A 20,658-nucleotide genomic window follows, 5' to 3' on the forward strand; every position below is an offset into this window, starting at 1 on the left:
AAAGTTCTAGAAGGCTATAAATAAACACAATAGAAATTACTTTTCCAAAGGACACAGGCTCACTGCTGATCTTGATTTTAAAAAATACTTTAAACCACAAGTTGTCAAACATAGTTAAATGACAGTCTATAACCACTAAATATATAAACTTATAAAGCTCTTAGAAGCTCAATTGAAACGGTGTTGTAAACATGCCATATTCTAATAAACTAATGTATGGTGCAAAAACACAGCTGTTGAAAGGGCAGTTTATGGTCATATGTTGTGTGAAATGCACCTCAGTAGGATCATTCGGTGTAAGTGGATTTTTATTGCCAGGTTTTTGGGTCAAAGCCACTCAGGTAAACATTTGTTCACAGCAGTACTAAGATGTAATCACCAGCGAGAGTCCTATGGCAGAGCAGTACCTCTAAATATCTCTATATCTCTCTCTATATATGAAGATGGTAAATCATCTAATGAGCACTGCTGCACTTAAATTATTTCAAACAGTAGTCCATTATCCTTGGAAAAGATTTGCCATCACAACAGCAAGACCGAGAGCTGAATCAAAAACTGAATCAAAAACTGCCACAGCTTGCACATTTTTCACCCCATAGCTTGAAGCAGGAAAATGTGTCAAGCCAAGCACACCGCAGCCTGACCTTTTTTATTGCTGAACTTTGTACATGAATGTACTGGAAAACTAAATCCAGTCACCTAGTCTCTGTGTGACTCAGGCTCTGCATTGAACTTTATGCACAGTTTATGGTTATATGAGCGCATTTTACAGAATATCACAGTCTGTTGTTTTACTGTTTTCTGTGTGTGTGTGTGTGTGTGTGTGTGTGTGTGTGTGTGTGTGTGTGTGTGTGTGTCTGCGTGATACAAATTAAGTATCTTTGCCACAGCCTGTATAAAGCTGTCTTGGAGGAAATATTCAGATTGTTTACTAAAATAAAACGTCCACTGTAAAATTAATAATTTAATCACATTTACTTTAGTTAAAGCAACTACAAAGAACTTTGATTCTTTTCATGGCTTTGTAAGATTAACAACTGTGACTATGACACACTTATCGTATATGGATGTAAATCTACATCTGACAATGTATTAAATTGATAAAATAGACATGTTAAATACAGGAGAAAGAGGGCCAATGACCACAAAATATAACATAATTAAAATGATGAATTAATATAAAAATAAAGATATATGCTTCCTTTAACTGGGAAACGTACTGCTCATATCCAAACTTTTCCTGGAAATTGTAAACTCTTCTAGTCTACATGCTGTAAATAATTTTGTCAGACATTAAAAATGACTGTATAGAAATACCAACATTTTTCCCTGATTACTTTGTTTGCTTATGCAGATCGTATAGAGGCATCAGTATTAAACTGAGAATGTTTCATAACTAGTTAAAAAAAACTCCTATAGCTGCTTTAGGTAAAAGAACAGGAGTATCATAAGGAAAACATACTTAAAATAAAAGTATTTGCTCTGCAGTAAAATAGTCCCTCTGACTGTTATGCTGATGCATAAACAGCATTTTACTTGTAGCTGGTTTCTGTGTATTGGATCGTACATTGGATCCAGCAGGGGTGAACCGAGACTTTCAACAGTTACAAATGATTAAACCCTGTCTTATGATCACCTAAATTTAGTTTTAACTCATTAACACAGACCAGAAATAAATCAAACCCTCAATTAATGCATTACAATAAGTATAAATTGTGGTTGTATTCTGGTTAGGCCTCTAAAAATCTGCAAAATTGTGGATGAGATTGTTATTTTGGTGGGAAATCCCTTCATCAATGACCCTTTATGCTAACAGCAACAGCATGTATTGTTTTTCTATAATTTATTTAGGAATGGTTTATAACAGGCTGTTATTCCTCTCCTCTGATACACAGCAGTGTTTTTCTGGTTGGTTCTGCCCTCTGTGGGTGAAGAGTGACATCAAACAGGAAAAGGAGGAGCCAGAGACCTCCCTCACAGGGAGGGAGACAGAAGGAGCAATGGCAGAAACCAGCCTGGGTAAGAGGACTTCAGTAATGAACTGCAAAAAATGCTGCAAATTAAGAGTTTAACTATCACTTCATCAGATACCAATACAGCTGGATGTAGCTTTCATTTGCTAGACAGATGAGTCAGATTTTATATATGAACTAAAAGCTGCAGCCATGTCACATGTTGCTGTTGTAACCAAAAATGAAGGAGAGCACAGACACAGATAACTATTCTTGCAGAGAATCAACTGCTCTGGCGCAGGTGTGCAGGTAGAGACGGTCTGCTGAAATGTTTGTTGTTCTTTTTCATAGTTCAGACAGACTTCCTCGTTTTAAGTTTCAGCATGGAGCTATTCGAGTGGTTTCACTTTCCTCTTAAAGTGACAGCAGCAGTTCACCACTGCAGTCTGTCATACAAGTGGTGGAAGAGGATCATTTGCTCTAGTAAAAGCATCAATACCAAATATAAACATAGTCCGTTACAAGTAAAAGTACAGCTTTCAAAGTGTAGTTTTTAAAAGTACACGTGTTTTATGCAAATACACTTAAAGGAAAAGTCCTCCTACAACTTTTGGGAGTTTTATACTGTGCTAATGCTTTAACATATAGCTTTTAAGTACTTTATGTATGGGTAGTTTGATCTATAACAAAGCATCATATTTTATAATTTGATCACAAATTTTGTTTGAAAAATGGAAGTTATTATATTATCCCTCACATAATTGTAGTAATAGTAGTAGTAGAGTAGTGGAAAAGTGGAAATATAAAAGCACAAAATGGAAATAACTTTCAGTTTTTAATTTGCTATGTAAGGGATAATGTAATAATGAACAACAAGTAGGTAATTATATCAAAATAAAACATGACAAGGTGATGCAAGATCTTGGGTCAAGGTCAAGGATTTATTTCTCAATAATAACCCGCCTGCTCTACATTATCCTGCTTATTGCACGGTTGCTGAGTAATAAAATCAATCATTAATTTAAAGTGATTTAAGATAGTTTACAAAATCTACATGACGTTAGTTGTAGAGTTTAAAAAACAAACTTTTATTCCTCATGTGCCACATCTCTTGCTGGATATTATAAACTGAAACATGACAGGACCATAGACTGTATAAAATAGGACAGGACACGGCATGAAAACCATGTGACTCCACAGCTAGTCTAGGCTCCACAGCCTTAGGTGCACTCTCTTAAAGCAACAGTAGGCAACTTTCAATCACTAAACAAACTAGCCTGTTCCAGTCATAAAACACATTTTTAACATTCTTCAAAATAAATGTATTAAAGAAAATAATAGAATTAGAAAACCATAACAAAATACAAGCTAACCTATGTCTCAAACAGTATATAACACTCAAATCAGCAATTATTACAATTAATGGACATAAATTAATAACTAGAATACAAAGAAGTAAATTACTGTACAACAAGCCCACAAAACTCCCAATTAGGAAAACTGAAATGCCACTTTTAGTGCAGTATTGAAATGTACTTTTAACCAGGGATGACTAATATAAAATATTTTTTATACACTTAAATCCTTGTGTCTTTAACCCTGCCAGGTGCTTTTGGTGCAGTGAAGACGATCCTTCAGAGTGCAGCAGCAGGTTTTGCTTTCGGAGAAGCTGCGTTATTTGCAGTTGACCCCGCACTGAGTGAAGATGGCGTCCTGCTGAATGCTGCAACTCTGGCTGCTGGACGAGCCGGTTCCACGGGTGTCGGTGTGGTGATGGCGTGCCTCGTGTTCACCTCGCTGCTCATCTCTCTGGGAATCGGTTTCCTCCTCTCTGCCATGCTGATGAAGCTGTGGACCAAAGTCGGTGTGATGTCGGTGCCATGGTTAGCGGAGGCCACGACAGGAGCCTCTATGGTAGTGGGCGCTGTCACTACTGGAGTGTTAGCGGGCGTTCTTCCACCATGGATATACATTGTAGCCCAAGGCATTCTGGTCCTTGTAGTCTACTCCTACTCCAATATTAACGACATGACCACAGCTCTGTTAATCATCTTCACCACGCTGTACCTCAGTGTCTTATACGGAAGAATGGGCGTCATGGTTGGACTCTTCGTCATGGGATTGACCATCTCTGTGCTTTGCGCCCTTCGGAAGGCTTTTACAGAGAGGATGACACAAAGACCGAAATCTAAAACCGGGTGCAAACTATTGGAGAGGATCTTTTTCTACTCAGTTTTTGTGGGGATTCTGGGCTTTTTAGTAGGTTTGGGGGCAGGTGAAGCAGGCGAAGGGTCTGAAGCAGAGGTGGTTTTAATGCTACAGTCTGTCCTCTGGGTGGCGTTTCTTTCTGCAGGGCTGCTCGGAGCAGGCTTGGGAACAGTGGCCATGGTCGGGCTGGGGCCAGACGCGGCTGGGAAGGTCGCAGTGGGAGCTGCTTTAATATCATCAGTTGCCCTGAGAGCCATTCTCCAGCTGAGCTCTTCTTTAGGGACCCGAAGCAGCACGGGGGGAGCATTAGGAGCAGCTACAGCTGCAGGGGTGTCACTCGGAGCTGCAAGCGTTGCAGCTAAAAAGTTGTTCGGGTCTAGAAATTCAACTTTAGCAGCTTTAGGTTCAGTTGCTGTTGGTGCAGTACTGGCAGTGCAATGTGTTGCACTGAAAGCAACACTTCTCACAACATCAGAACTAATAACTGTCACCCTTGTTGCAGTAGGAGCATTTGTTCTGGGTGCACCAAAGAGCCCGTTTCATACTCAGGTGAATCTACAAAGAGGCCTTCTCACGGGGCCAGAGCTAATTAAAGGAATCGGCATGGAGACGGTCACCGCAGCAGCAGCACCTATCGGAGCTGGGGCACTTGGAGCTGCAGCGCTGGGTACTGCAGCTCTGGGGAGGCTGGGGACTGTGGGAGTTCTGGTGGCTATATTGTTGGCTTTGGGAAGTGCTCTTAGTGACATGATAGGAAAACCAGCAGCGACAACAAGCACACACACAGACTGAATGAGTTCAAATCTCTGACTGAACACAAGGCCAAACACTTGATGAATGCATGTGTATGTGAGTATATGTTTGTAACAATCAATTCCAAGGGTACCAGAACCACATTATAATTCAACCAGTTGAGGTTTTACTTAATTTAAATTTATTTGCATTAATGCCATGAGTGCATTATGAAACAATGGGCCCCACCACCTCCCCATACACAGACTGTATAGTTCTTTATCCTCTTTGTTGTTGATGTTTGTTGTTTTCTTGTGGTCCTTATGCAACTTTTATGTTCTTTTTTTGTTAAAAGAGCATAAAAGGTGTTGGGTTTTTTTTGGTAATTATCTTCTGTCATTTTTGTCACAGTGTGGTCATTTTGTAGTTTTATTTTGGCCCTTTTTTGGAGTCATTTTACATCTCTTTGTTTTGTATCTCTTTGTGGTTATTTTTTTCTCTTTGTAGACTCTTTGGTTTGTTATTTTTATTTCATTGTCATTTTGCATCTCTTTGTGGATATTTTCTTTTCTTTCATAGTCTTTATGAGTGTCCTTTGTAGTTGTTTTATGTTTCTTGGTTATTCTGAATCTCTTTGAGTGACATTTTGTAGATGTAGGTGAAGCCCTGTGCCCAGTCGGTCTGTTCAGTAATTCATCCATGATTATTGCAAGTCTGATATAAAAGTAAGAAAGCCATTTAAATGAGAAGTTATTAAATATTTTTTTTGATTGTATAAAAAGCACATTTGCTTATTGAAATAATGTGACAACAAAAGTGTCTTAAACGTGTATTATTGTAGCTACCAATGTTAAATAAAACTGATGATAAATGTTATCCAAGCATGTGTCTGTGTATTTATTCACAAATATATTAATGTCTTAGAACTGATTACTTTAAAACACTGCAAATAAATGATCGGTTGTTTGACAGAGTAGCTGTAATGATCCCTGTTCCTCACCTCTTTGCCACATTTCCCAAGACATGATTGCAAGCTGGCAGTTACTTTGGTTTCATCTTAGCAACAGTAACAGAGGACTTGCTGTTTGGAAAAAGGAGGGGGGAGTGGGAGGAGCGTTAAGCAAAGAACATCAGAAGACTGAAGCGCATCTTAGAGAAGAGTCTGTTGTGCTGATCTTACCACAATTAGGAGAAATTATGGATTCATACACCAAAATAAGATGCCGATCTGCCTACATATACTCATATCAGCCTCTTTGAAAGGATGATATGTTGCACCCAAATGGATATCCACCTGTGGCTCAGGGTTTTGTTGGTCTACCATGGCAGCACACACAAGAAAGAAGAAGTTTTTCCACTGAAACAGCCTGGGGACCGAGCAGCAGCTTCAAGAGTGTGAGAAGCTATCATCTAATACACTTCTAAGGAATTTAATGGCACCATAAAATTAAGAAACATGGTGATAATTTCAAAAGGTAAGAGAGTTTTAATAAGTGAATGTAGCCGATGGTGAAACTAGTCATGAAAACACTTTGGGATGAAAATGTTTTCATTGAAATGGAGCAATGTTTGCAAAAAGTTTGACAATGTAATTTTCTCCAAGAGTAGCACAAAGATGGGACGCACTCTAACTCTTCCATGGATTAATGTACAACAGTATTAGAGGACTACCCTAAAGCAACATGTCTTTGAACCGGGTCCATACAACAGACCAGGAGCAGTCTGCAGAGTACTCAGTTGAGTATTCAGTGCAGGTTCCTAGTGACCCGGGTCATGGAGCGGGTCGAACCCGTGAAGTGACCGTGGTCCAGTCCAACTGCTGCCGCTGCCTGCCGCGCGCAGTGCGCCTCACTTTTACACCTGATTCGCTGGAGAGAATCTATCAGAACTACTTCCGTCGACAGAGACAAGAGAACATGGCGGTGCTGGTGATGTTTGCCGCTCTTTTTAACAGCTTCATCATCATCATGTGTGCTGTGGTGTACACTCAGGACAAAATGGCGATGGTGGTGGTGGCAGCTGTGGGGCTGGCTGCGGATATTGTGCTCTATGTTCTCTGCTGGCGACAGAAGCTCCCTGCATCACCGGTCTCACGAGGAGCGGTACCATACATACTGTGGCTGATGGTCACTGTCCACATTTTGTGCTACATGGGTCTGAACTACGAGCTCTTCCCCCAGGCCTGTGACTCTGTGGGCTGGCAGGCTTTTTTCAGTTTCTCCGGCTTTCTCACTCTCCCGCTGAACGTGGTTGCGCTGCTCCTGCTTACAGCCCTCTCCTGTGGGGTGCACACCCTGGTACTGGGGGTGACCGTGGCTCAGAGGTTTGAGGAGGACCTGCAGGGGCCCTTGCTGGTGAGACAGGTAAATATGGCCCTCAGTAAAGCCTACAGTAAAGTGAATTTAAACAAATTTCTATGCCATGTTGAAGATTTGCATGAGAAAAGCTTGATGGAAACACCAAAATTTGATAAAAACTTTCGAAAATGCACGTAAAAGTTTTTGTGCTCGCTTGAGGTGGTTTTTGTCATTTTCGGAAAAATAGTTAATGCGCTGAACAGGAGATGAAAACGATGAAAACGCTAATATCTGACATAGCGAACATAAACTCACTCGACTGATCAGCTGTTTATGCTCTACAGGTTAAGATGAGCTGACATGAAAGAACAATTATAAGTTGCCCAATTAAATCCAATTACTGAAGACCTCTCTCCATTTTCTCTCATGGATTAGCAACCTCTTTTTGGTTGTTGTTTTTTCTCTTTCGTGCAATCTGTTTACTGATGGATTAGCCTACAGCAACACATTACACTGCCATCTTCTGACCAAAGTCCGTTGATGCAGCTTTGTTTATTCGCTCTAAATCAGTTGATGGAATGGTCCCTACTTCGTATTTTCTTTCATGCGACATTTCAAGATTTCACTTCAGAATTTGCCTAGACTTTAATGAAAGCAAGGCTGAGGACAAAGCACCTACAACATATGAGTTAGTGTCATCTTGTAGTAAGGTTGCAGATTGCAACTATTTAATACAGCTTCGCTCACTCCTCCCCGTTCAAGTATGTAGGAAAACCTTCAGGTTAACGTAAAACACAAAGGCCCTTTCTAGAGCGAGTGTCTGGTTTATCCGTTCTAGGGTGCTGTAGAAATATGGCAGTGAAAAGTGGAAGAGGACCCACTTATTATTTGAGAAGGGTTAATTTACTGGATTACCATATTTACAAAGATACTTATTTTAATTCAAACTTGACATTTTCCTAAACCTAACCAAGTACTCAATTCGCAACTTTAACCATGTTTAAAACTCACCCCTTACCTGGGAGAAAATACATTTCCCTTAACATGTAACTGAGAATGCAGTTTCATTTTGTGGTAACGTAATTCTTAGTGTACAGGTTTGTTTCATTGTAGGCTATCTATGACCCATCTCTAGGATGTGAATTATATGTAATTTTATAACTGAGAATTTACACTTTCCAGACAACAGTTAGTGTCCCTATGAGGAAACTAAACATCACAAACCAACTTCCTTTCCCTTCTTCAGCTCTTTGCCAACATGATGCTGTTCCTGTGCTCAGCCACGGTGGGCGTGGTGTCGTACTACATGGCCGACAGGAAGTACAGGACTGCTTTTTTAGAGGCCCGTCAGTCACTGGAGGTCAAACTCACACTGGAGGAGCAGAGCACCCAGCAGGTAAGTGCAGCACAATCACAGGTATATACTTTGTTTAATGAGGCAATATATTTCCTTATTTGGAGCCAACACACACATACAAATATGCACAAACACACCTGTGAGGTAGAATACCCTGTGCTGTCTAATTACAGTGTGTTTTGCTCAGCTCAGAGCTAATAGGTTGATTAGAGAGACTTGTTTTCACCAGCAGAGCCACCGTCAGGGACCTGACACAGTACGGTCAATGTGACAACAAACAGAACATTGAACATGATTTGGTTTCATTCGAGGCATTTTTGTTATTACTCTTAACATCTCTGCTTTTTTTTATACTGAGAATTTGGTTTATGGTCCATTTGCTTATGTTATTTGTCATAACTGACTAGTATGTAGGATGTTATTTGTCTTGCCCAAGTATTAGGGCTGGAAGGTAAATGAGTGACACAAACATAAAATAAAAAGACAGTTGCGCTCCAGCTATGGATAAATGTTATTCATATTTAGTGCAATCAAATAGTTAATAAACTGGCAAAGATACAGCATACCTTCGCAGCCGCTTTACACTGCCAGTATATGAAAGCTGATGCTAATCCATCTACGTAATCCTTTAATTCACTGATGTCTAAGATAATGTAACATATACTGTCCCCAAGCTTGATTTTATTAATTTCCTAAACTGATCTATTCTCACTTTCATCACATTTTTTTCATGATTCTGATTGTGACAATTTGTGAAAGAGAGCAGACCTGTGAAACTTGAAGGGGACTCAGAGAGTGTTTTGGCCCCCATCCTGCACAGGACTTAATCCGGCCCTGCACAACAGAGTTCATTATTAAAATATGGTTGAAGAAAACCTGCTAAACTCAGGAACAACAGCACAGTAACTGTACTTTTTAACTTTCTCTACTGTCCATTTCACGTTAATGAGAAACACTGTGGTTTTTGGTAAGAAGAGGAGTGAATACTTGGGTAGAATTTAAATAACATGTGCTCTTTGATGGGTTATGTGTTTGCCGAATTATGGGAGACACATGAACAGATTCAGAAAAGATGGTGAATCTGATTTTATTGGTAAATTTGGTTGGGAATTTCCTTTTTTTTTTTAATGGAGTTCTGCTGAAATAAAGATTAGCTCAGAGCAGGACTGTGCAGTGAGCAAACGGTTCATGACCTGCTTTTATCTTCTCTTCAACTTAATTTCTGTTATCCAATGGCATCCTGAATGTCCTATATATAAGTGAAAAATAGTTTGTGCATCCTCCCTGTGAATTCCCAAAGTGTCTTTGCATTGGGGGGCTTGGTAGAGAGAAGAGAAGAAGACCCAGCCAACCACAACACACTCAACCAGTTGACAGCCTCAGTCATGCTATGCACACCAACATAATACACAAGAGACAAATGCATTCTCTTTGTCAGTATTGAACATGACAAAGCTCACCGTTCCTCAACTTTGTCTCCATGTAGGAGGAACTATTGTTGTCCATCCTTCCCAAACACATCGCTGACGAGATGCTGCAGGGCATGAAGAACCAGGCCAATCAGAACGAGGTCCAACAGCGGCAGCAGCAGTTCAACACCATGTACATGTACCGCCACGAAAACGTCAGGTCAGGATCCCAAAATCGGCTTTTTTGGGAGAGTTTTGATGATCATTGTTAGGGGGGGAGTTTTAACAGTGTGTTTAATGTTCTTCTGTTCCAGTATCCTGTTTGCTGACATAGTGGGCTTCACCCAGCTGTCCTCAGCCTGTAGCGCCCAGGAGCTCGTAAAGCTTCTTAATGAACTGTTTGCCCGCTTCGATAAACTGGCAGAAGTGAGTGTCTGTTTTCCTTTGTCTCTGTGCTGTAATCTCTCCATGTGCTCATTACTTTTTCAAGACAATATTTTGTTTGGTATATGTAGTTGGCAGGAGTGCTGGAAATGTTTTACATAGCTGATATAATTTACCATGGTTTTACAGTCGTAAGTATCTCTTTCTCAATATATAGTGCTGTACTTAATTCAGATATGCAACTTCTCCTGCTATTTTGCAGGAACATCACCAACTGAGGATAAAGATTCTCGGAGACTGTTACTATTGCATTTGTGGTCTTCCTGACTTTAGAGATGACCACGCTGCCTGCTCCATAATGATGGGCCTAGCAATGGTAGAAGCCATCTCGTAAGTACATATTATCATGCACTGTTCCTTTCTATATACATCCTACATGCTTTATATATTGTGTATAAAGTGTATGTGCCATAGACTGTATAAAAGTAGTGTATGTAGTTTCAGGTCTGTAAGGTGAAGCCAGCCTTAAACCTGCATTTTTTCTAATATCCGGCGAGTGACTCCACTGGTTGCAAAAAGAAGGCTAATTCTATAGAGGTCTATAAGAAAATAACCCTACTTTTCACTTGATTTATTATCTCACTCAACATTTTTTCCTGTTTTTCTGTTGTTCTTTGACCCTTTTTCAGTGTGTTTCCATTTTTTTCATTCATTATTCATTCATTATCCTTAACCGATTATCCGCACTCGGGTCGTGGGGGGCTGGAGCCGATCCCAGCTGACATTGGCCGAGAGGCGGGGTACACTATCACAGGACAGACACACAGAGACAGACAATCACACTCATTCACAACTACGGGCAATTTAGAGTCAACAATTAAACCTAAGTGCATGTTTTTGGACTGTGGGAGGAAGCCAGAGTACCCAGTGAGAACCCACGCTGACACAGGGAGAACATGCAAACTCCACACAGAAGTTGAACTGGCGACAGTCTTGTAGTGAGACAAGAGTGCTAACCGCTACACCACCGTGTAGCCCTGTTTCCAGATTATGAAAGTTAATTTTATTTGCCTTAAACCTCTTATTCAGGGTTTGTTTGCACTAAAAGAAACTATAAAAATTCTGCATTTATTTTTTTCTGGTAAGTATATTTAGTTTTAAGGCTGTTTTTTAGTGAGCCCAAATTAGCATCCCCATTAATAACACAGTAAATGTGAATTATGGATGCAAATTGCTAACAAAGTTAGCAAGTGCTAGCGTGAGATGATGACTTAGCTCCAATCTCTGGCCCAAATATGATCACTTCTGGCTCCAAAAAAAAACCAAGACGGAGACAGCCAAAATGTCAAACTAGGGGCGTTAGAACGGTAGTCTACAAACCAATGGTCGACATCATGGCCGCTACATCCAGTTCTTTCATGCAGTCTATAGTACATGCATATATTGTACATATCCACCCATCTGGTTTTTTTTATAGTTTCTATTACAACTCACAGAACTTTTGCTGTTGTATATTGGTGTTTTTTTAAAAATGTTTTAATAATAATTACCTATACATGGAGACATATCAGATAAAGTTTGCTTGTTTTGTCATAGAATAATTTCACATCCCTCTTACTCCAGGTACGTGCGAGAGAAGACAAAAACTGATGTGGACATGCGCGTTGGCGTTCACACAGGCACCGTGCTGGGAGGCGTGCTTGGGCAGAAGAGGTGGCAGTTTGACGTCTGGTCCACAGATGTCACTGTAGCCAATAAAATGGAATCTGGGGGGATTCCTGGGTGAGAGAACAATACTTTATTTCACTGTCAGTGTGAGTAATCAAATTTTGTCATGCACTTTACTTCAAGAGATTTGTGTGTTACACAGGAGGGTGCATATTTCCCAGACCACCAAGGACAGTCTGCATGGAGAATTTGAACTGGAGCCAGGGCAAGGCGGAGAGAGGTGCGAGTACCTGCTGGAGAAAGGCATCGAGACTTACTTGGTACTAGTGTCTAAACAGATGGCAAATGGGCTCAGTGGAAATGTGAGTGACTACAGTCTTTGAGGGCTATTCTTATTTTATTTTTCAAAAACATTGTTTATTGAAGGTCATGAGTTTAATGACTCACAAATCTGGGCGTTGCTTGAATCATAAACAAAGTAGATGAAAATAATACTTTTCAACCATGGACTGTATAAATAATGGACTCGTTGCCATCTTTTGTCGGCATCTTTTTTTCGGCAACGAGGAGCTAATTGCTAATTCATGTTAGCATGAACTGTAGCATAGATATCAAAGGTAGCCACGCCCCAAATAATACAATTCTTTATCTTCTATTTTCTTCTAAATGGGGCCATTATTTACACTATTAACATCAAATTGTCTTGAAGAAGATTCTTTACTCGTGATTGAGACCATAGTGTTGTCCTTAAAAAAAATTTGGAGGTAATAAATCAAGTGAGAAGTTTTTTCATTTTGTATTGACACGATTGGACAGAAAAGCTTTTGCAGCCGCTGTCAGCGCCCCCCTGCTGGATTTTTTGGTAGAATGCAGCTTAAGGCACTTCCTGGTCTGCTTCACTGCTCAGACCGGAGGTTGCTGCTTGCTTTCAGCAAATATACATTAAAGGAGTGTGTAGGATTTAGGGACATCTGTTGTCAGAAATGGAATATAATATTCATAATTATGTTTTAATTAGTGTATAATTATCTGAAACTAAGAGTCATTGTGTTATTTGTTATCTTAGAATGGCTCCTTCATATCAACATAGGGAGTGTATATCTTCTAGAGAGTCAAGAACTAACTAGCCAAACACTGGCTCCAGAGAGGGCATTTCATGTTTGTATGTCACCTGAAGGCCACCTTAGGTTCTCTACATGCTTGGAAAGGGAGGGGTCCAGGTGTGGGTATTCAGTTGGCGCTAAATGCCACTATATCCTACACACTGGATCTTTAATTAAAAAGTTTTTCTTGTTTTTATAACAAAATAAATTACATATTACATAAACATATGTTTTTATTTGCTCCTCTGCTCTCAGAAACCAGGTACATTGTCCAACAGAAATTCAAACCAGTTGATCAACACTACAGCAACCAATGGGAACGCAGCATCACCCCAATCCACGCCCACTGAGTCTAAACAGGAGGTGAATTATGATAAATGTTTTCATTCATTGTCAACAACTCAGGTCTACAGATCAGCACAAGGGTAAAGAGTATCCTGATACCCACGAATAGAAACACACACACAATCCTCAGTATCATGAAATGCACACACATTTGAAAAAGAGCTTGAAAATCTTACCGGTCTAATCTTTCTTTCCTTGCTGCCAATCTCAGAGGATTAGGATCATCGAAGAACAAGTGATAAACAGACGTCTGCAGCAGGAGCTGCTGGAGAGAGAAACTCAGCAGATGTAAGGAAATTAGATAAACACAAAAAGATAACAAAAGCAGAAGATGGTGATAACAAAGTAAGAGGCATAACATGTGTGTGTGTGTGTGTGTGTGTGTGTGTGTGTGTGTGTGTGTGTGTGTGTGTGTGTGTGTGTTCTTCGCAGAATGAAGTATCACAAGATAAACTCAGTGTCATTGCGTTTTGTGGATGGGAAGTTGGAGGACCACTATTCTTCAGAGAAGGAGAGGCGAAGCGGAGTGGCCTTCTGCTCCTGCATCATAGTGCTCTTCTTCATTACAGCAATGGAGGTGTTCATAGACCCACTGTGAGTTCATACGTATATGTCTTACGACATCTTATATCAATTGAATTTAAGGGTTGCATATTATGAAAAATTAGATTTCCTTGTCTTCTTTGACTGTAAAGCAGGTCTAGGTGCTATATACATACTGTGAAAGTATCAAAACGATCAATCCACAGTGAAAATCCCACAGCACATATTCAGAAACTGTGCCTTTAAGCAAGCTGTCAGGATGTCTGTAACGTTGTGATGTCACAACTATACTGCATATTGGTAGAAAGTGCTGCTACAGTGCTGTTACAGTCATTCCCCGGCTGCAATGATAGTGCAGAGATGAAGAGAGTGTAGATGCAGAAGGCCTGAAAATGCCCAGTCTGCTCAATCAGAGCAGACTGGCCTTTTTTAGGAGGGGGCCTTAAAGAGGCAGGCAGTTAAACGGATCATTTCAGACAGAGAGTGAATACAGGTATATTCAGACAAACAGTATGATAAAAAAAATAACCTGTTGTATGAACATTAAAGCATGTAAACATGTTCTAGTAGAAAACAAAAATACAATTATGAACCTGAAAAGTTAATACGTACATTCATTTTGACTGCACCTGTGTCTTCTCGTTCTAGGTTGGTTGTGAACTATGTGACTCTCGCAATAGGGGAGGTATTGTTGCTTATCCTCGCACTGTGCTCCCTGGCTGCCAGCTTCCCCAGGGTGAGAATACAAAATTAGTATCTATGGTTGTGATGTTTGGGAAACAGAGTTTCTTTAACATGTGTTTGATCAGAGCTCTCCAACCTTTTTGGCAACAAGTAAAACATGTTTGTTTGTCACAGATGTTCCCCAACAGGTTGGTGTCTTTCTCCGTTTGGATTGATCGTACACGGTGGGCCAGAAACACATGGGCCATGGCGGCCATATTTGTTCTTACCATGGCTGTGATTGCTGACATGGTATGTCACTTTGATATAACAATATATTGCATGTCTTTGTGTGTGTAATAGAGATCATTTGTGACATGGCTAATATTTTATTAAATATGTAGTTTTATAACAAATAACGATGTGATACAATATTTGGCTAATCCAGTTAATCAATGTACACCATCATATTAATATAATCCTTTGTTGCCATCACAGTATTTATCATCATATCACTAAACCCTGGTGTGTGTGTGTGCATCTTTCCATCTGTGTGTTTCCACTTTGTCCTCATCAAACTATCACTGCCTTTTATGTGTCTGACTAGCTGTTCCCAGTGGGGTCCATTAGCTGTCTGTCTTACTGCCTGCTGGCTCATTTGTCACGTCCCCACAGGAGCATATTACACACACTGCTGCCTTCAAGGCCTGACAGGAATATAGGACGCTAAAGTGAACATTCATTAGCTGTCTTAGCTGTCATGTAATGGTGACAGTCGGACAAAAATGCTTGGGGAAAAAAAAGAAGGGAGCATGTTTTACCATTCCTAAGGTGCGTATTATAGAAGGGGTTATCTCAACATTATAGTCTTAGCCGTATTTTTAGGTTCCACATATAGAATAGGTGGAAAGTCCCACTGCAGTACTGTTACAGTCGTTCCCCGGCTACATTGACAGTGCAGAAATGCAGAGAGCGCAGATGCAGAAGACCCTGAAACACTGACCGATCAAAGCAAACAGGAATATAATTATTTTCATACAGAAAATTTAAGAAGAATTATGTGATTTTGAACATTAAAGCATGTAAACATGTTGGAGAAGAACCCCGAAATACAAAAGTGAACCTAAAAATGAGCACAATATGTCCCCTTTAATGTAGCTGTAGTAGAAATTCTATTTAAAGTGTGACTCTGCCAGGTTCATGTTTCAACACTGAAATGATCACATGAAAATGAACCCACTTACATGAAAATCACAAATCATATCCCAGCTATTCACACAACATAACAAGAGTAAAAAGACCCTTAATGTCTGATGTTTCAGCTGAGCTGTGTTCCACCGTCCATTCGAGTCTATAACGACACCTCCGGCCCCACGTTGGAGTCATTTGGTGACCGAGGCTGTGCAGAAAACCCAAAGTACTACAGCTTCATGGCTGTGATGTCACTCATCGCCACCGCCATGTTGGTACAGGTCAGCCACCTGATTAAACTGGGCCTTATGGTGCTGGTCGTCACAGCAACTGGAGCTGTTAATATCTACAGCTGGCAGGACATCTATGACCTGTATGACTACATACAGTTTGGCTCATACAGGTGAGAAATGAGTGAAACAGATCAATGAGCATGATGTGTTTTTATGTAGTGTTATTGAAAATACATAAAATATATACATTAAAAGTCAATAGATGATTTTGCTATCTTAAATGTTTTGTTGATTGTAAAATATGGTTGTAAATAGTGGTGGAAAGTAACTACTAAGTAAGTACTGAAGTACAATTTTGAGGTACTTGTACTTCAGTAGTATTTATTATGCTATTTTGTACTTTTTACTCCACTACATTTAGCTGACAGCTTTAGTTACTTTACAGGTCGAGATTTATCATAAATATATGATCAATTTAAAGTTATTAGACTTTTTAAAAAAAATCTTATAACAGTATATTAAGTAAATAAATGAGCCCTGTCCTTACATAATTAAAACACTGCTTAAATAAAAGCATCAATACAAATTTAATAATATATTTAGAATATATAAAACAGTCTGAGTGGGTCCATTCTGCATAACAAGTTCTTTTACTTTTGATTCTTTAAGTACATTTTGATGCTGATAGTTTTGTACTTTTACATGAGTTAGTTTTGAATAAAAGATTTTTCTTGTAGTGGAGTCATTTTTAGTGTGGTATTAGTACTTTTGCTTGAGTAAGTAAGTAATTAAGTAAGTAAGTAAGTAGGTAAGTAAGGTATCTGAATACTTTTTCCACCACTGGTTGTAAGTCCAGTTTACATTATTCTGACTCTGTTGTTTCCAGAAAAACCATAGTTCCATCCAAGTACCTCATGACCATGATGATCATCGTCATGATGATTGCTTTCTACGTCTTTGCCCGCCATGTGAGTGTCTGTCTCCTGTACACCCACACTATATCACACTTTGCTGACCCAAAGACTCTAAACTTTCTGTAACTGGGGATTATCAAATTTCATAAATTGTGTTTTTTTCTTACTTTTTCCACTTAATATTATATAATTTGTATTCCCTTTGTGGTGTGTGTAGTTGGAGCATCAGTCCAGGAAGTTGTTCCTGTGGAAAATCGGTGTGCATGACCAGAAGGAGAGGGTGTTTGAGATGAGACGCTGGAACGAAGCGCTGGTCACCAACATGCTGCCGGAGCATGTGGCCAAACACTTCCTGGGCTCAAAGAAGAGAGATGAGGTACATATGAATGATGTTACAGTATTATGTTGAAATGTGGGTGATAGGAGTTAATGAGGAAAAGAAGAGGAAATGAGTCTGTCAGGAAGGAGGACAGACACAGACTTTATAATTGTTTAGCCTCTAATTGTTTTTGTTTTGTGTCTCTGGAATCATTTTGTGTCTCTTTGTAGTTTTTACAATATTTTTTTGTCATTATTTTTTTCTATGTAATTATCTTGCCCCTTTTTGTATTCGTTTTGCATCTCTTTGTAGTTGTTTTGTGTCTCTCTGTAGTCATTTTGTGTTTTTTTTGTAGTTGTTATGATGTTTTTTGTCATATTTTTTTTTCTATGTAGTTATCTTGCCCCTTTTTGGAATTGTTTTACGTCTCCTTGTAGTTGTTCTGTGTCTCTTATTTTTAATAGTTTTGTGTCTCTTGTGTCCATTCCAAGTCTGTGGTTGTTTTGTCTCTCCTCGTAGGTGTTTTGTGTGTCTTTCTGGTTGCTTTGCCCCTTGTCATATTTGCCGTGAGCCACTTTAAGGTCTCTCTATGTCTCTTTCCAGCTGTTTTGCATCTCTTTGTAGTTGTTTTGGCCTGTTTGTGGTTTTTTTCTGTCTCTTTGTAGTCATGTCGTATTGTCGTATGCACGTATTATCTTTTTGGTCATTTTGAGTCTCTTTCAGGTTGGTATGTGTGTCTTTGAGTGATTTTTTCTGGTGAAAGGCAGGGGGGGCCTTGACACTTTGACACTGGGATTGCCCGTTCAGTAATCCAACCACAATCAAAAGCAATTTAATGTACTTCTGTTACCTGCCTCATTAAATGAATGAAGGTGCCATCTGTGAGGCTTGCTACTCAACACAATGCAATTCATTGCATAACAGTGCCATCTTGTGGACAATCCTATAACTACATATTAAAGCTTTCCTCTGTGTTCTAATTATGATAGATAATGAGCTTATAGAAGCTTTATCAAAGAAAAGAAAAGAAAAATAGCAATATATAGTCAAAACAAACTAACATCATGTCATTTGTCATTTGTAGGATCTGTACAGCCAGTCTTACAATGAAATAGGTGTGATGTTTGCTTCCATCCCCAACTTTTCTGACTTCTACACTGAAGAGAGCATCAACAATGGAGGCCTCGAGTGTCTCAGGATCCTAAATGAAATTATCTCAGACTTTGACAGCGTAAGTCCTTGCTGCAGCTCGTTGTACATATGGAGAACTACTGGTAAGACTCTCCTTGACTAACTGATGTCCGCTTTCTCCACCAGTTACTGGATAGGGACGAGTTCCGCTGCATCACAAAGATCAAGACAATAGGAAGCACCTACATGGCCGCATCAGGACTCACCCCAGAGAGCAACACAAATGAGTACAGCAACCGCAAGGTGTGACACTTGTTACCTTATGTTATACCTAAGTATAACAATCTGTTGCGCCATTTTATATTAACTGGTACTGCACATGGTGATGATTGTAAAATGTTACACTGCTGTTTCACAGCCGGAGGACCAGTCGTCAATTGAGCGCTGGCAGCACCTCTCTGAACTGGCAGACTTTGCCTTGGCAATGAAAGTCACCCTCAACAACCTCAACAAACAATCCTTCAACAACTTCATGCTCCGAATCGGTTAGTGTTTGTTTTTGCTGTGTGTGTGTGTGTGTGTGTGTGTGTGTGTGTGTGTGTGTGTGTGTGTGTGTGTGTGTGTGTAAGCATGTCTGAGATCACATTTGCAAGCGTGTGTTCATGTTTCATGTTCTTCAGGTCTGAATAAGGGGGGAGTTTTGGCTGGAGTGATTGGAGCTCGTAAACCTCACTATGACATCTGGGGCAACACAGTGAATGTAGCCAGCAGGATGGAGTCCACCGGAGTGATGGGAAACATCCAGGTAGCACAAACAGAAATGCAGATATACTTGTTAATCAATTTTTTTTATTTTTTTATCATCTCTATTGCTTATTTCATGCTCATTTTCAACTTTGTTTTTATTTTATTTAGTCCTTATTTAAATGCTGTGCCTGCTCTGCCCTCAGGTGGTAGAGGACTGCTACGACATTCTAAAGGAGTATGGTTTCCGCTTTATCCGAAGAGGGCCCATATTTGTCAAAGGGAAAGGAGAGCTGCTAACCTTCTTCATGAAAGGAAAAGACAAACCCAGTCACACTGACGGTCCAGTGACCACTGCCCTTCCAAACCAAGTTGAGGGGCTTTAAATATTTTCACCCGCGAACAGCTGTTAACACGAGGATAAGCCTGCATGTCCACTCTGCTCAATATCTCTCATATACACAAGCTACTGACATAGATCTTTTTTTATCAGCTCTGTAGCAATGTAAAGCATCTGTCAGGTAATTTACAATGGAATTAAATAACACAAAGTGATTCTGTATAGTTGTAGATAATTCAGGGAAACAGTTGACAGTCTCATGGAACTCCTGCATTACAGATTTTATCAATTTGCACTTGAGTCTTAAAGTCTATAAATTAATTACCTTTGTTGTTTTACCTTGACCATGATTTTTGTAAAATAATGTAGCTTAATCACACTGTATTTATACTGTGTTAATAAAACATGTTTGCACTAAATTTGTGAGATTATTTTGTAGATCTTGCAGTCTTTGGAAATATTCTAATCAGACAAACTTTTTGATTGAGAGGTTGAGAGTAATTTCTAGCCATTTCTGCATGAAAATGTACTGAAACGAGTCATTGATTATCAAAAATAGTTAGCAGTTATCTTTCCTTCAATTTGGATAATCAATTTCAAGACTACTTGTTGCAGCTCTAATTGAAAATAGCATATTTCACAGAATGTAATAACCAACCTTTTTCTCTAGGCCTATAGGCTAATATAGCTAATATATAATGTATAACCAATTCTTGCTTTAATTTATTTTTTCTGTTTACATAAGTATCTATGTTCTTAAGTTAATGGTCAAGCCAGCAAAAATGAAAATCCCTCTGCCTACATTCTATTAAGGCATATTTTTTAGAGATAATTAATTTGGGGCTTAATAATTTATCACGTTGTAGGCGGTTTATTTTGAAATGTAAAAGCTGGACACCTGTGAACATTCAATTTATGCAAGGCCGGATTAACCATATGGGCAACTGGGCAATTGCCCAGGGGCCCACAACCTCTATAGGGCCCAGGGCAGTGTGGGCACAAGCAAAATATCTAGTTATCTCTCGCTTATATGTTAAACTGTCCATCGATGCCGTTGCTCACCAATGAATTTTGAGGTGACAGGGTGATTTCTGATTAAAATGAGCTGAGGACCAAAATGCTACT

The 20,658-nt window shown here is 39.5% G+C and overlaps 2 protein-coding genes across 2 annotated transcripts; both read left to right on the plus strand.

The window, feature by feature from the left end:
* Positions 1 to 1,982: 1,982 nt before the first annotated feature.
* Positions 1,983 to 5,767, plus strand: LOC131991060 (uncharacterized). Its single transcript, XM_059356353.1, has 2 exons — positions 1,983 to 2,019; positions 3,559 to 5,767. The coding sequence occupies exons 1-2, from the start codon at positions 2,001 to 2,003 to the stop codon at positions 4,950 to 4,952; spliced, it is 1,413 nt and encodes a 470-aa protein (XP_059212336.1). The 5' UTR covers positions 1,983 to 2,000; the 3' UTR covers positions 4,953 to 5,767.
* A 707-nt stretch (positions 5,768 to 6,474) lies between these two features.
* On the plus strand, positions 6,475 to 19,882 carry LOC131991098 (adenylate cyclase type 3-like). Its single transcript, XM_059356395.1, has 20 exons — positions 6,475 to 7,255; positions 8,436 to 8,585; positions 10,033 to 10,175; positions 10,270 to 10,381; positions 10,602 to 10,729; positions 11,963 to 12,121; positions 12,210 to 12,369; positions 13,366 to 13,473; positions 13,667 to 13,743; positions 13,888 to 14,049; positions 14,647 to 14,734; positions 14,857 to 14,973; positions 15,984 to 16,255; positions 16,972 to 17,053; positions 17,217 to 17,375; positions 18,403 to 18,549; positions 18,636 to 18,752; positions 18,868 to 18,994; positions 19,130 to 19,254; positions 19,400 to 19,882. Exons 1-20 carry the CDS (start codon positions 6,575 to 6,577, stop codon positions 19,577 to 19,579), a joined length of 3,294 nt encoding a protein of 1,097 aa, XP_059212378.1. The 5' UTR covers positions 6,475 to 6,574; the 3' UTR covers positions 19,580 to 19,882.
* Positions 19,883 to 20,658: the final 776 nt, after the last annotated feature.

This window comes from Centropristis striata, chromosome 18 (genome assembly GCF_030273125.1).
Source record: "Centropristis striata isolate RG_2023a ecotype Rhode Island chromosome 18, C.striata_1.0, whole genome shotgun sequence".
NCBI classification, from domain to species: Eukaryota; Metazoa; Chordata; class Actinopteri; order Perciformes; family Serranidae; genus Centropristis; species Centropristis striata.

Coding starts and splice junctions, on each gene's coding strand:
- LOC131991098 (XM_059356395.1), top strand. CDS start 6,575: ATGTCTTTGAACCGGGTCCATACAACAGACCAGGAGCAGTCTGCAGAG. Junction 14,735..14,856: donor TGGCTGCCAGCTTCCCCAGG/GTGAGAATACAA, acceptor TGTTTGTCACAG/ATGTTCCCCAACAGGTTGGT. Junction 18,753..18,867: donor ATGAGTACAGCAACCGCAAG/GTGTGACACTTG, acceptor GCTGTTTCACAG/CCGGAGGACCAGTCGTCAAT.